The sequence below is a fragment of the Falco peregrinus genome, chromosome Z (assembly GCF_023634155.1).
Source record: "Falco peregrinus isolate bFalPer1 chromosome Z, bFalPer1.pri, whole genome shotgun sequence".
Lineage (NCBI taxonomy): Eukaryota > Metazoa > Chordata > Aves > Falconiformes > Falconidae > Falco > Falco peregrinus.
Window position 1 is genome coordinate 62,106,405 of NC_073739.1, and position 17,015 is coordinate 62,123,419.

The following is a 17,015-nucleotide window of genomic DNA, read 5'->3' on the forward strand; positions in this document are numbered from 1 at the left end:
CCATTTTTCTCATATGTATCATTATTATTTCCTTAAAAATACTTCTTCTACAATGAGATATGTCGATGTTTTTGCTCCCATTTATGTGATGTCATAGAAAAATAAAGGCTGGAATTGGCCTCTAGAGCTTCCATTCCAACACCATCACCAAGGTAGTGCCAACGTCAAAGGTGGATTGAGGTGCTCATGGTCATATCCAGCTGTGTTTTAAATACAAGAAATGGTGAATTCATGTGTATGTTCCAGAATTATGAGTAAAGTTTTATGTAAAAGTCCCCCACCCCAGAGCAAAATCAACTGCTTGAATTTTCTCAGCCTCTGTTAGACTGTCAGAAATTCTTATTAGCTACCCTGCCTTCATCTCTCTTCCATGCAATTTTCCTTACTAAAATCTAAAGAAAGAAATAATCACCCAAGGTGTTTGGGATTAGTCAACCCTTCCCCTGCTCACAGAAGCGCACCTTCTATCTTTATTTATTTATTTATTTTACTTAAATGTATAAATTATTTCGATAAATTTTGAAGCAAGGTCTTGTCTTAGTTTTTATTTTATTTATGCATTTCCTGAACCCTTAAACACAGTTTGTTTTCTGACAAGTCTTTTCCCTTTCACTCGTTGTGAATCTATAGTTGCTTCCTGTATCTTTTGACTCAGTTGCATCTCAGTGGCTCAGCTGCAGGTCCTCTGTAATCTGCATCTAAGTGATTAACTGTGAAGGCAGGAGACACGGTCATTTTCACCTATATTGTTTTCTTTATTGTCGGCAAACACAAATTGTTAGCATTAGCAATGAAATTTGCAGCTACCTTGATTTGGAGGAACATGGTATTCACATCTATCATCAGCTTGGTTCAGTAGTCTGGCAGCACCAGACTCTCACCTCTGTACATCAGTAATTTTACTTCATTTCATGGAAGCTTCTTGTGTTCTGTAGTTCTGCGTGAGTGTAGGGCACAGCTGCAGAGTAGTGTGAACTACCCCCAGCCTCACCCTCCTTTCACCAGGCATCTGCATCTGGGATTGGAAGTGGGAGGGAAGACTGAGTCACAGCAGCTCAGGTTAGATTCTGTTGCCATGGCCCGCACCTTTACTATAGGTAGGGATTGTGGTAAGAATTATCTTGCATTTTAAATCTCTGATTGAGGCACATTTTTTCTCAAGGTAAGAAATACAAAATGTCATATGTTGAGGAATATTTGTTATGCCAGTCTATCTCAGGGAAGGGAGAATGTGGTGTAGAGGAATGAAGCTGGGTTAATTAGCATTGATAACATACAGCTGTGGTTGGCTTCAGGGGCAGCGGGTTGGCCCATGTAGATAAGGTGCAGCTGTGGCTGTTCTGTTAAGGGGTTGAGAGCCAGTGAAGGGAGAGCCGCCGAGGAGGAAGCAGAGAAAAGAAGAAGCAAGAGAAGGGAGAATGCATGCCCAGGATGAGGAGAGGGCAGCAGAGGAACTGTATGAAGAGAATGTTGGTATGAGATAGTAAAAAGACCTTGTTGCAGCTGGCTAGTTTGGAGAGTGCTGTGATATGTGGTACTGTTCAGGTTAAATAAATAAATGCTGAGCATCCTGCTTAAAAGTGACTTCATGAGCATTAATTAATTGGAGATATTTATTATATTGTTAACACTTAAAATATCTAAGTAATACAATTTTACAAAACAATATATACAATGTATATTATAAACCTAGTTCTGTGAGAGTGCGATCCTCTTCACACTAATATCCCTAGAATTTTGTTCTTTATATATCAGTGTTAGTAATTAATTACTGAAGTCATAACCTAATTTCAACTTCGAAACATTAATATTGAACCCACTACCTAAGTTAGGTAGTAGCATTTTTGGTCAGAGAAATAACAAAGTATCTTCATGATTGTGCTAAGGAACCTTTAGCGACTTCTTAGCATAGATTCTGTTTGTTCAGCCTAGTATCAAGATAAAGGCAAAAAATTAGGCATTATTTAGCATTTTTGAAGGAAGAATATTAAGAACTACAACCGCAAAAAAGGAGCCAGCACTTGCCTATCACAAATTCTTCTTTATTGCATGTATTTTTCTGTTCCAGAAGTGGAGTATGTGTAAGATGCTGCACAGCTGTTAATATCTTAGGACTTAAATTCATATATGCAACAGCAGTGCTGAGTGAGCAGCCACCAGTGCTGTATTATCTCCTTTGTTTTGTTGAATGTGGAGTGAATGGGGGAAAAGAATAAAATTGAAAAACAAAAGAATCGGCTTCACCGTGCAACAGCATAAGCAGTTTTGTTGGCGTTGCTGCCTAAGGAATTCTTAGGCAGTTGCTACAAATGAAAAAAAGTAATTTTCTAATGATATTTTATCAAAGACTTTTTTTTTCTTCCGAAATTTGTAATGATTCTTAAGCTATGCCTAACATTGTACTCATAGAATGCTTTGCACTGTACTGCATTATAAATATGATGTACTTGGTTTTATTTAAATGTAAACCCAGGTAGATATGCTATGATCACTTGAGAACTTTTTTTAATAAATAATTCAAAAAATGTTACATTTGGAGCGTATGATATTGAACTGGTAGATTTAAATGTTATCTTGTGTTTCTGTCAAGACTGAATTAAAGTAAAAGTCTTCATGTGTTGTATACTATGCAATAAAGTAACTGTGTTGTTGTTTTTCTTTGTCAGTTAACATTTTTTGTAACTATTTAGTTTTAGGTTTTGTTAATTTGGCTGGGGGGGTGGTTGTCTTTGCAGAATTCTGAGAAGCCAGCTGCAGAACTGATAACGCTGCATAAAATTTTGGAGGTAAGATGGTTTTGTTACATAGAGATTCAGAGGATTTTCCAATAGTCCGATCTGATCGTAATACATTAAGATAACAGTATATGATGTACGGCTAAGATAGTTGAAAAGTAGAATGTTTATTACTTTTGTCATATGTCTGTTTTAATTCCTTTCAAATTAAACCCCCGACTTTTTACAAGAGAGGTGGTAGTAATTTAGATAACTAATCTTCAGCTTAAACTGAAGAATGATTATCCCATATTTCTTTATTTTGTAATGATTATTTTAAAGAAGTTTTATGAGTCTTAATGGCTCATATTAGGGGAGACAAATGCTATGCTTAACAAAAAATCAGTTGTTCCATTTCATGCTATATTTTGTACTGTTTCATTGAAAGTATTTCTGAAATACAGCACAATAGCAGTCAGAAGGGCCAATCTGTCTGTATACTTGTATATTAACAGGATTATCGTTGTGTATGAGGAAATCAATGAGTCAGTTTCATGCATTTCTAATTGATTTTATAAGTATGCCAGCATTACTTCATATATATTTTTATCACAGTGCAATTTATTAATTTGAATTGCAAAACATAATTTTGAAGGACCATTAAAAATCTTTTCACTAGCATTGTTCCTTCTTGTGTTAAATGTAGCATTTGAAGTGAAATTTCCTATTCCTCCTCCATCCTTACTCTTCACGTTGTAAGCATCTATATATAAGACCTCCCTGGGATAAAAAGTTTGTTCCAGAGGGAAAACTTGATGAACAACTTTCTGGCATTAAGGTACTATGATCTAGTCACTATGACATAGTTGTAGTTTTTAAAGCTCAGACATTGGGCTTAATCTTCAAAATAATTTCATATGCTTCAAGCATCTCAGAATGCCTATTAATGCCAAATTAGGCAGAGCTTGAAAGCAGATTTTAAAATAGCCATGTTCCCTATGCGATTAGAATTTTAAAGCTCTTCTAATGCTTTACAATTTCCTTCGTATGTTCCTGATACTGTTAATCTCCTCATAATGTGAACATGTAGAAGTAGTGTCTGATTTCCAAAGTCTTCCAAAAATCCAGACTTTCTTTTAGTTTTAAGTAACATTGACAGTTTATGCCAAGATAGTTATCTTTGTTGTATGGGAGTTTTTTTCCTTGAGCTTGGTTCTAGCTTCAAGTCCCTGTTAAGTTTCAACAGTATTTTCTTAAATACAGATAATAGTTTCTTGAAGAGACAAATGCAATGTCATCTTTGTATTATAATTCCAGATTTAGAATTTGATGTTGCAACAGTGATTTATTCACAGAATTACAATCAGTAAATATGTTTCTAACCATGTTTCCTCGATCTCCATGTGCATGTTTGTTAAGTAATGGAAGTGTACGTTTTTAATAAATCCACTTTGACAAGCTAGGTGTGTGCATTTATATTATTTAGGTATATCAGTACATCATTAAACTAGTGTAAGTAGTAAGCAAGCAGTAAACTCTTTTTCTCATGCAAACCTCAGAATTTTTATTATACTCTTATATTTATGTATATATATAATTTTTATTCCTATAAAGAGCTGTAATTTTTTACAGATGTAGTAATTCTTTTCCTTGCAAACAGTTAGATAATTATTCCTTTCTGATTGAGAATTTAATGAACTATTTTAAGATTTGAAAGGCTGCTTACAATACAAAAGTATGTAGTTACAGCCATAAAGGTTATTTTGGAATATCTAATGTCAGAAAAAGCTAAGTAACAATTCATCTAAAATGATGTGTTTGGAGGAAATACTTAGAATTGGGGCAGGTAAGTAGAAAAGACATAAACTGGAAAAATTATTTGGAATGTTCTGGAAAAAAGAGCAGTATTTTATTTTTTTTAATAGCAGTGGGTGAAAGAAGAGTAAAGTCTGGTGGTGAAGGATTTTGAGGTTTTCTTCAGCGATAGAGGCAGATAGAATATTTTGTACCTACTGAAAGTGGGGAAGCTATAACATTTAGAAGTTCTGTGTAGAAAGGTGAAATATCTGTGATAAACGGAGAGAGTACCATGGGGTGAGTAAGATTATTTCATGTGTAATGTGTGTAATATTCCCCATGAGCAGTATTATGAGGGCATAAACATGGTCTCCAAGATCAGAAAAAGAAGGTCAAAACTGATCTTTGTTTTTACCTCCATTAATTAATTCTATACATAGACAAGGAACAAAGGAGTAAGAAACTATCAAGAGGAGATTAATTGTTTAAGGTGCTTGTCATGCCCAAACAAGAAGTGATATTAAGAATTTGAATACTCCATTTATGAGATGAGCAAAAAAAGATTGGATGTGCAAACATAGTGAAGTTAAAGTAGGACTATGGTGATTAGTTTTTCACAGGTGCAGACTTACTTATTTCTAACACTACCTACAGAAGGACATGAGCCTTATGAGGAGCAGCTGAGGGAACTGGGGTTGTTTAGCTGGGAGAAAAGGAGTCTCAGGGGAGACCTTATTGCTTTTTACAAGTGCCTGAAAGAGGTTGTAGGCAGGTGGGGATAAGTCTCCACTCTTGGGTAACAACCAACAGGACAAGAGGAATCAACCTCAGGTTGTACCAGGTGAAGTTTAGTTTGGATATTAGAAAAAACTTTTTTGTTGAAGCATTGGAACAGGCATTGGAACAGGCTGCCCAGGGACATGGTGGAATCACCACCCCTGAAGACACTCAAAAAGCAGTGCTTAGGGACATGGTTTAGTGATGGACTTGGCAGTCCTGGGTTAGCGGTTGGACTTGATGATCTCAAAGGTCTTTTCCAACCTAAATGATTCTGTGATTCTATGAAATACAGGAAAAAGAATTCCTAATGTAATACCTTTTTTTTTTTTTTTGGTAGCTTATTAGTGAGGTGAAATTTAGAAAAAAAATCTAAGATGGACATTCTTTGCTAAAATCTGAAAGTGAGGGAGAAATACTATTTGGTTTTGAGCTAGAGATTTCAAAAAATCTAGCTTTCCCTCTTAGTTAATGCTTTTAATCTTAACAGATGCTGATTTAAAGATTAAATATATAAGGAACCTTCATGTTCAGATTTTTTACGCATTTACTGTCAAAAATCCACTAAGATTTTTTTGACAGATTGTGACAAAATTAGTCTGGATAAAAGGAGAATTCTCATTCTCTAAGTTTTACATCAAAAAAGATGTTAAGTTAATTGGAAGTTCTTAATTTCACTTCTGCCTTGAACAGGTCTTGTATTTCATATATTGCCTACATAAGTGTCTCGTTACAACAATTTGTAGAAATTTGGTTAAAGGAGATAAAAATCTAGTTGTGTGTTCATTTCCTAAATCTTACCTTTTTGGTTTTCCAGATTCTCATAGAACAATTAATGCACAGGCCACATGAACCCTATGTAACAATCAATGACTCATTCTGGCCACCTTACGTTGAGCTGCTGCTGCGATATGGAATTGCCCTGAGACATCCGGAAGATCCAAACAGAATGCGCCTAGAAGCCTTTCACATATAGCATGACATACCTGTTTACTTTAACACAAAACAAAGCACCAGTACATTTACTTGGGGGCTAAGTCATACTTGGGTTCTATGATGAGCTTTTTTTATTATCAGCAACCTTTTCTTATTGGATTATTATTCTTTATTATTAACTGCGTATTTGGTCAGATAGTGAAATACGAAAAAAAAGATTAAAATTTCTACCTTAACTGTTAGAAACATTACATGTAATTAACATTAATTACATTACATTAGGGAACAGTTAGCTTTTCGTTTCATGGCAAGTGATGCATTGTAAAGGGGTTTTTTAGCTGCTTTAAGAAGATGCAAATTCAGGTAATGGGCAAATAAAAGATTAAAATTAAATCAACTGGTCTTGCTTTTTAATTTTTTTACTTTTACAATCTTATTTAATGTATCACTTTCATTTTAACTTCTTAGATGGTTTTAACTCTAACTTTTTTAATTTTCTTGAGTATTTTGTTGTACTCTGCAGAGGTGAAGTTTGAAATAGCTCACTTAGTAGCTCCTCCTGTATGTAGCCTTGCAAACATTTGGAATTAACAGTGAAGTATCATTTCAGGATTGTGGGGGGGGTGGTGGTGTTTTTTTCTGAAAAAATTTTTTGGCTTTAAGATAAACTGTTAGGAAAGCTGTGCAACAGACTGCAAATGTTGAGTGTGCAACTGTACAGCTGGGTACTTCCTAAAGAACCTGTACTGTGTTATGCTGTGTTGGCTAACAGTATCTGTTCAGACTTCTTCAAATCTAGTTTATCAAGGTTTTTAACAAATCCCTGTTCTGTTGATTTCTACAGTTTTGAAGTTATGTCAATTGACACCTAGATAAATGCTGCCATTCTGTGTCATTCTAATTGCTTTTTTATAGCCCTTGTTACTGCAGGCCATGGGTGCACAAAATTCTGCTCTTGCCTTATCTACAGTGTCTGTAATCTTGGGAAATACAATATGCCTTTCATTAACCAGATTTCAGTTTATTGGAGTAGTAACTTTAATGATATTTCAGTTCAGAGAAAAATAAAGGGTTGTATAGAATCATGTAGTGGTTTGGGTTGGAAGGGACCTTAAAGACCATCTAGTTCCAACCCCCTGCCATGGGCAGGGACACCTTCCACTAGCCCAGGTTGCTCCAAGCCCCATCCAACCTGGCCTTGAACACTGCCAGGGATGGGGCACCCACAGCTGCTCTGGGCAGCCTGTTCCAGTGCCTCACCACCCTCACCACAAAGGATTTCTTCCTAACATCTAGTCTAAATGTACCCTCTTTCAGTTTAAAACCATTAACCCTTGTCCCATCACTACAGTCCCTGGTAAAAGAGTCCCTCCCCATTTTTCCTGTAGGCCCCCTTTAAGCGCTGGAGGGCTGCTACAAGGGCTCCCTGGAGCCTTCTCTAGGCTAAACAGCGCCAACTCTTTCAGCCTGTCCTCATATGGGAGGTGCTGTACCCCCTGATCATCTTTGTGGGCCTCCTTAGGCAGGCCCGTGTCTTTCATATGCTGGAGCCCCAGAGCTGAACGTGGTACTGCAGGTGGGGTCTCATGAGAGCAGAGGCACAATCACCTCCCTCAGCCTGGTAGCCACACTTCTTTTGATGCAGCCTGGGATACAGTTGGCTTTCTCAGCTGGAAGCGCACCTTGCCAGCTCGTGTCCAGCTTCTCATCCACCGGCACCCCCAAGTCCTCAGCAGGACTGCTCTCAATCCTTTCATCTTCCAGCCTGTGTCCCGGTTTTGGGATGCAGGTACAGGACCTTGCATTTGGCCTTGTTGAACTTCATGCATTTCACACAGGCCAACCTCAAGCCTGTCAAGGTCCCTCTGGATGGCATCCCTTCCCTCCAGCATGTCACCTGCACACTTGCTGAGGGTGCACCCAGTCCCACTGTCCATGTCGCCAACAAAGATGTTAAGTAACACTGGTCCTAACACAGACCCCTGTGGGGACCTGACTTGGTCTCTACCTGGGCATCAAGCCACTGAGCACAACTCTGAGTGTGGCTATCCAGCCCATTCCTTATCCACCTAATGGTCCACCTGTCAAGTCCATGTCTCTCCAGTTTAGAGAAGAGGATGGCGTGTGGGACAGTGTCAAATGTTTTGCATGGATCCAGGTAGGTGATCTCAGTTGCTCTTCCCTTAGCTACTGCACTGTAACCCTGTCATAGAAGGCCACCAATCTGTGAGGCATGATTTGTCCTTAGCGAAGCTGTGTTGGCTGTCACCAGTCACCTCTCTGTTTTCCATGTGCCTTAACAGTTTCCAGCAGGATCTGCTCCATGATCTTGCTGGGCACAGAGGTGAGACTGAGTGGCCTGTAGTTTCTCAGGTCATTTTTTTTCCTGTTTTAGAAATGGGGATTATTTCCCCTTTTCCAGTCCATGGGAACTTCTCAGATACGATGGATAGTGGCTTAGCCACTTCATTTGTCAGTTCCCTCAGGACCTGTGGATGCATCTGCGGTGGCTTGACCTTGGCTGAATGCCAGGTACCAGCCACTCTCACTGTCCTCCTCAGCTGGAGGTGGGAGAGAGAATGTAAAGAAAGGCTCGTGGGCCAAGGTAAGGACAGGGAGAGAGCACTCAGCCGTTACCATCACAGGCAAAACAGGCTTGACCCAGGGAAGTTAATTTATTACCAATCAGATCAGAGTAGGGTAATGAGAAAAAAACCCAAATCTTAAAATACCTTCCCACCACCCCTCCCTTCTTCTCGGTCTCAGCTTCACTCTGATTTTCTGTACCTCATCCGCCTGCACAGCACAGAGGAACAGGGAATGGGGGTCACGGTCAGCTCACCACACATCTCTGCCACTCTTTCCATCTCCATCATGAGATCCCTCCCATGGGAGACAGTCCTCCACGAACCTCTACAACCTGAGTCCTTCCCACAGACTGCAGTTCTTCACAAACTGCTCCAGTGTACGTCCCCCACAGGGTGTAGCCCTTCAGGTTCAGACTGGTCCAGTGTGGGTCCCCAGTGGGGTCACAAGTCCTGCCAGCAAACCTGCTCCAGCATGGGCTTCAATCTAAATTGGGGCCACAGGTCCTGCCAGGAGCCTGCTCCAGTGCAGGCTCTCCACCAGGTCACAGCCTCCTTCAGGGCACATCCACCTGCTCCAGCATGGGGTCCTTCACAGGCTATAGAGTGCATATCTGCTCCACCATGGACCTCCATGGGCTGCAGGGGCACAGCCTGGCTCACCATGGTCTTCACCACAGGCTGCAGGGGAATCTCTGCCCTGGTGCCTGGAGCACCTCCTGCCCGCCTTCTGCACTGCCCTGGGGGTCTGCAGGGTTGTTGCTCTCACATAGTCTCACTCCTTTCTTCTGGCTGCTGCTCCACAGTGGTTTTTCCCTTCCTTCTTGAATATGCTATTACAGAGGTGTTACCACTGTTGCTGATGGACTCAGCCTTGGCCAGCGGTGGGTCCATCTTCTCACAGAAGCCACCCCTGTAGCACCCCCTGACCAAAACCTTGCCATGCAAACCTAATACACATTTCATAGGTCCCATGGGCTCGTCCACATTCAGGTTCCTGAGATGGTCTCAAACCTGGTCATCTCTTACAGCGGGCAGTACTTCACCCTGTCTTTGGATTTTGTGAACTGGGTGATGTGACTAGAACACTTGCCAGTAAAGAACAAGGCAAAAAAGTTGTTGAGTACCTCTGCCTTCTCCATGTCTCTTGTAGGCAGGTCTGCCGTTTCACTGGTCGGGGGGTACAGTTTGTTTCATCTTCCTTTCTTATCCTATGTACCTGAAGAAACCCTTGTTATTGTTCATGTACCTAGACAAGTTCAGCTCCAGCTGTGCCTTGGCCTTCCTGATCCCCTCTGCACTCTTGGGACATATCCCTATGATCTCCCCAGGATGTATATCCCTGCCTCCACTGCCTATGTATTTTGGTTTTGTGTTTTAGTTTGGCTAAGAGGTTGTAGCCAAGCTGGCCTCCTGCCTCCCTGGCCTGACTTCTTGCACGTGAGGATTGAGAGCTCTTATGCCCTAAGAAAGATGTCTTTAAATGCTTCCCAGCTCTCGTTCACTCCTTTGCCTCTGAGGGCGGTTTCCCAAGGGATCCCATGAATAGCCAACACAGCCAGAAGTTTATCCTTATGAGATTTAGGGCCCTGACTCAACTTTTTACCCATCCTGTACCCCTCAAGATTGAGAATTCCACTAGGGCATGATCACTGAAACCCAGGCTACCTCCAGTCTTGACCTCTACGATAAAATCTTCCACATTAGTGAGCAACAGGTCCAGCAGTGCCTCTCTGGTTGGGCTCTCCATCACTTGTACTAGGGAGTTGTCCTCAACTTCCTAAATAAAGAAACTGAATGCAATGACTGAGATCAGGCTATGTTTTGCAGCTACTAAAATCACTATGAAAGTCCTGAACAGGACTCAACAGAATATTTCACATGATGGCTTTACAAGACAATATAAGGATGCATGGGGAAGGAAAGGAAGACCAATCTAAGTTCTAGCATAACTGCCTTTTTTAGCCCCACTAAATGTTAAAAAAAAAAAATCATTGTTTTCTGTGTGTTTTTGAGTGAATGCTGTTCATTTTACCCACACAATTGGTAACTGGGCATGTGTGTAGGTGCCAGTGTGTGCTGTTGTGCATGAACATTGACCTCTTTTTGTTTTGTACTGTTTGCTCAACTGCCCTCCATAACTGCCCTCCATTATTCAAAGTCTAGCTCTAATGCCTGACTTAATTAATCATTCAAATAGCTACATTTCTTGGCTTTGCTTTTTAGCATTACCTCATTCAATTTTTTTCTTCATTTGTTTTTAAATAGTTCTGCTGTCCTTTCACCTTATTACTAATATTACAAAGCTCAAATGCTTCATTGACCCTGGATGCCTGTGTCCGTGGTGACATTGGGAAGTTGAAGAAAAGATGTTAAACACTAAATAGTTTCTCATGTTTTAAAAAGAAAAAGAAACACTAACCCATACCACCACCACCCCAAAAGAACCCTGAAACCACTGAGACAGAGATAGGATAGTTTATAAATTAGTGCTCTGCAGAAGATGCAATATTGATTTATTTTTCGTAAGACAGAATCAAATCTCATTCAGGCAAATTGTCAGAATAGATTTAAAAGAAAGCACTTCATATGAAACTTTATATTACATTATGGAACTCACTGACATAAAATGTAAAAGATAAGTACAAATTTTCAAAAAAAATAAGTTTATACAATTCAGATTCATGAGTGGATATTACAGAAAATTGATAGTCAGCTGTCTTCAGAAATCCCCATCCTGCTAACTGTTGGACCCTGAGAAGATACACATAGATACTACTCAAGACCCTCCTGCAGCTCTACACTATTTTTATCCATTCCCTAAAGCCTTTCTGCTTAGGCCTGGGACATGCTCCAAACCCAAAACTTCTGTGTAGAGCTTTTTCCTTAGGCCTGATTAAGTCACATACTATAGTAAAAAAAAAAAAAGAAAAAAAAAAAAATCTGTAGAAACAGGTAATCCATTTTTTCTCCTGGCCTAAAATGCATTATCAGTTTTTAAAGGAAACTAGTTCAGACTGAAACAGAGCTAGCTGGAAGCTATAGCTCCTAGAAGAATCCTGGCAAGTAAATGAACAAAGTTCAAGGCAGTAATGAAGAACAGATCTTCCTTGTAGGAAAAGCTTGGAATAGGATCTTCCATCAGTAGTATCAAAAATCAGTATGGCTGGGTAGTACATCTAAAGACAGAGCAGGGTAGCTTCTCCATTTATTTTCTCTGTGCATGTCTCAGTGACAATTGTTTAACTGGAATTAATACTTCTGTAAATGCTAATAATGGGACACTATGTTCATTCTATGAAATAAGGTTTTGTTTAGCTTAATGGCAATTTTAAACCCTATAAAGCTAACATTAAAAAAAGCTGGAAAGTTTAATGAACATTCAGAGCTACCAGTCTGAGTAAGGTGAAAATTTAATCTAACCCACAATCATCCATTCTTTCATTGTGACTTTTTAGCGGCTTGTGTGAGCATGGGTAGTTACTAATTTTCTTAGAGGAGATGGGTTCAATTAGTGCCTGGTTCCAGTCAAGGGCCATCAATGAACAGCCTGCATTTACTTTCTTTAGTTTGGTTTATCAAGTACATTAGGTAGTGTACAAATTAATACATAGTTACGAAGCACTCCATTGTGAAAAAGTCGCAAGGGTCAGAGGCAAGAGGTGAGCTGTCTCTACCCTTGGTAAAGCTATGGCAGTAGAGTATCTTAACATCCAGTTAGTTCTGGTTAGTGCTTAGCATCCAGTGGGTTATTGAGTTTTCAAAATGAGCCTGTGTGTACCATTCAGCTGCATGGGCCAGGAAGAGATCTGAGTCTTTTCATAATCACCAATGTGAAGTCCTTAACTGAATTCTTATAAGTTTCTGTAATCACTTTTTGAATCCATGTACTTTTTTTAGTATCCAGAATGTCCTGCGACAAATAGTTTCACAGTTTAACCACCTGTAGCATTAAGTAGGGTATCCAGCTGTTTACCTGACATGACACTGACCTGTCCTGGATAGTATCAATAGACATTTTCTGTTAGGACACATTCTCACATAGATGAATTACAGTAAGCAACTTGCAGTGTAAAGGTTACACAGCAGATCTGCTCTAGGGTGCATTTTGATGCCCCTTTGTCCCTGCCTTATGCTGCTGGTACCGACGGCCATGTACCCTGTTCCTCCCTGCCCAGTGTTCCCCAGGGTTCCTTCCTCGTTTCCTGCCACTTAGGCTAAATTGTCTCGGTGATGAGAAACCTCAGTAGAAAGGGGAAGACCCGTGCAGTGGGTTTAAATCTAACACTAAGTATTAAATCTGTCACTTGAGTATGCTGTCTCGTTTCATGGAAAGAACTTCTAGTTTGCATGTGGTTTGGTGTAGGTTCCATTGTACATACCTTTGAACCTTAAGTATGCAAGTTCATAAACTCTTGAACAGCTTTCTCTTGCAGCTATGTATACACACCTCATACGTTAGTGCAAGGCAAAGGTCAGGATGGCATTGAAACTTTCCATGGCAAGAAGTCGCAGTCTGCATCAGTGTAAGTTCAAATCCTATCTTCGAAGAAAGAAAGTTCTGTTTCTTTCACAATTTTTTTTTCTTGGTATGTTAGACCCTTGCTCCCTCCAATAAGTTAGAGACTACTCAGGCATAAACACAGATAGTCCACACACACACTCCAGACCCTGCCTGTGGCTAAAATTACCCTGTCATAATTGTTTCACATCACTGAACCACAAAAATAGCAGGTAAATCTTCTGCCCCAAAAGGGTACACATCTCTGACAAATGCTGCAGCCATTGCTCTTGGTCTCTCCTGTCCCATACCCGAATACTCAAGATACAGCATTTGACCTATTCTCATCTGTTGCTGCCCTTCAGCCAAAATCCAAGAAGCTTTAACAGTTACCATTACTTCAAAATAAGGTATCTCTAATTCCAAGGGGAAGAAATATAAAAAGCATTGTGACCATTCATGCCAGCATGTTTATAATTAGCTGTTTACAGTTAGCTCTACCTTGGAGTCTATGATTTTGACATTAATTTCATCAGCATCAGTTCTGTGACCAAGAGCTCACATTTTCGGTTTCACGTGCTTCGTGCCATATTTATAAATTAGTACAAATGCATCTAACTTATAACAAAATTTAAGCAAAGCCAACCCATTAAAATATGTTGGAACAATAACAAAAGGCAGGGATAATAACAAAACAGGGTTTGCTGCTGAAACCAAGTATACCAGCCTAGACAAGCAAGTTCTTCCTAGTAATAAAACATGACTCTGAAAACACTGTTCATTTTGACATACCAGATACAGCAGCAGTGATCACAAAACTAAAATCCAGAAAGCATCCTATAGTGAGGTCCAGCACATGAGTGAGGGCAAACAGACGACACCTGTGGAATACTGTAATGTTGGCATCCTTGGATTTTGTTTTTCTAATGTCTTGAGCTGAAGCTGTGACACACATCTTGGAAAACACCAATGCATTTCCCACCACCTACAGGTATGTTTACCCAGATAGTTTTTATTGTATTTAGAGGAAGGTCTTGCTGGAGAGAATTGTGGCTCAGGAGAAAATTCATTCCTTCCCATCTTTTTAGGAAATTTAGTCTGTCAGGCTGCTGGCAACCTACAAAGTGGCTCTTGAAAATAATTTAGAGCTTAAAATTAAGGCCGCAGTGATCCAAGAGAATGTACTCAGGTTATTCATATCTTTATCGTCGGCTCTTTAGTGTTCGTATGGATCGTCTGTATAATGAAAGAGTTTTTAGCATGCTTGATCCATGGCCAGAAGAGTCACAATTCAGACACCTATTTAAAGGTGTCTGGGATTCCAGCTGACAACAGTATCTTATCTGTCTGTCCTTAAGGGAATTGACTGCCTAGTCTGCAGTTTCATGGCATGAGCATGAATCACATTAAAACCATCCTGGAGCTGACTTGGAAACGCGAGTCCCACTGGACATGGCCAGAGACTACAGCTGATACTTGAACAGTGGACATTGTCAGCAATGGCAAACATCTCATTTTATGCTTGTACAGAAATTTTTGCACCTCATTCTTCAGTAACTCTATAAAAATAAGTGGTTGCTTTGATTTACTTTGGAGTTGCAGAAAAGATCAGGTAGAAGTATAAGCCAAAATTCTGATTTCCTTTTTCTGAAGAGGAAACTTCATAATATCCTAGGCTATATCAGAGTAACCTGCGTTGCCATGGCTTCTGAATAGCAGTACTAATTTCTATCACTTCAGAGCCATGTTTTTTAATTACAGGTTGTTTACATCATATTGCTATCCAGCTGAGCTATGAGAATTGTACCTGAGATTCACAGCTGAGCCAATCTGAGTAACACACAGAACTGCCCTTGGACTCTGAGATCTTAATTAAAACCTTGTCTGCCAATTCATACATAGACAATTGGCTGATGATAACAGGACAAGCCTGAGAAGTGCCAATCAGGCTTCTTGGTAAATCTCAATCAATCTTTGTGTTTTCTATAATAACCAGTGGTGCTCAAGGTAGATGCCATGAAAGCAACAAGCAGTAAGGACAGATTTCTTTGACTTCCATTATTACTCAGTAAGGTAGTATTGTCCTTGGCTGGGTTTATTTGATTAAGCCCATTGCTCTGGAGGATTGATGCTGCTCAAAACCCCTCACAGCTCTGACTCTGCTAAGCATCAGAAAAACAGGAAACTTCTCCATCTAACCCATGTCATGTTCTCCCAGTATTGAGCTGGTGGCTTTAATATGGTCAAGAAAAATATGTCAGTCACAACCCTGTCAGCATCCAGGGCATAAATCACGGACAAACAACCACCTGCTGAATCCCAGGCCAAAACTGGGAGAATTGTGCTTTTGGTTCAGATTGATTCAGTAGAAAATCTCAACCCAAGGAAGCGCTACTTGCCATTCAGATTTGATGGGATCCGAACCAGCACATACATGAAGAGGAAAATATGACTCATTCTACAGTATCCATCCTTCTAGTCTGTGCGTACAATGTTGAGCCCCTGACTCTTCTCACTTTTCGGAACGCATAGGTACAGCAAACTTCTTACCGTGAGGAAGCTGACCTACCAACATAAGCACCTTCTTGCAGGTAGCGTCACAGGATTACAAGGAAAAGCAGACCACGTCTGCCCTCACAAACGTAACTCTGCAAAAGATTGAGATTGGTACAAACTTACTGACATAATTTCCTAGTGATTTAACTACATTGTTCTGCACATAGTTTTTCAACTTTTGATGGTGGTATCAAAACCAGCTGTTGTATTTGTCTGGATTTTGCTGCAGATAAAAGTATTGAGATTTTGAAGACATATTTCTCAATATAAAGTTTTGGCAAAAATACACATGAGCTTTTTGTTTGTGTTTTTGAGACAGAACAAGTGACGCTACTGAAGACTTCTATGGCTAGTTACAGGCATATAAGCTTGGAAAAACAAGTCTATCTTGAAATCTTGAATATTCTTTAGCATTTTCGTACAATGATACTACATTTTCTGTACCTTATATTGTACTCAAAGCTTTAAAAAAAGAGGGGGTCAAAGTCCAATAAACAGCATATAAAAGAGTCTGGGAAGGTATTTCCACTTTGCATCTGCTTACTTTAAGTCTGCAATTCATCCTCATGATGATTTATTCACAAAAGATAGCCAATCCATGTACTTTCTGAGAGAAAGTTATTTTTTTCATTGTTTTGGTTTGTTTATTGGATTTGATCTACTGTTCTTTTTTCTTGCTGGATTTTTATTTTATTTTTATTTGTTTTGCTTCAAACTGTTTTAGCATAACAACTGTTTAATCACAATACTTTTACTTACTCCCAAAGATGAAATTCCAGTGATTAAACCAGTGAGATTCTTTAATTTGTGCATATTCTCAGGCAATACTAATGCTATGTTTTAGTTCAGATTGTTTCCAGGTTAAACAATGAGCATTCCAAGGTACCTCAGCAGTGCCTAACTACTCTTAATTACAATCAGCCATGGTTACAAGAAGTTCTTTGTTCTGCAAATGTTTTTAAGTTCTGTACTTTAGAAAATTTATTGTGTCAAATGAAACCTAACCTTGCCTTCTCTGTTTGGCAACAAATGCTGCTTGCAGGTGCTTCCAAATGAGCTTTTAAATTATAGTTAGCCAAGACAAATGTAATTTTGCTGGTATTCCTATCCTAATTGCAATTTAGGTTGCATTTAAATGAGTTGTGGGAG

The 17,015-nt window shown here is 39.5% G+C and overlaps 1 protein-coding gene across 1 annotated transcript in view; it reads left to right on the top strand.

Moving 5' to 3' along the window:
• CENPK (centromere protein K) overlaps positions 1–6,617 on the top strand; it is a 32,586-nt gene extending 25,969 nt beyond the window's left edge. The window contains exons 9-10 of the mRNA XM_055790692.1: positions 2,736–2,786; positions 6,106–6,617. Coding sequence (XP_055646667.1) covers positions 2,736–2,786; positions 6,106–6,264 — 210 coding nt within the window. The 3' untranslated portion in view covers positions 6,265–6,617. The remainder of the gene's footprint in view (positions 1–2,735; positions 2,787–6,105) is intronic.
• The last annotated feature ends 10,398 nt before the right edge of the window (positions 6,618–17,015 follow it).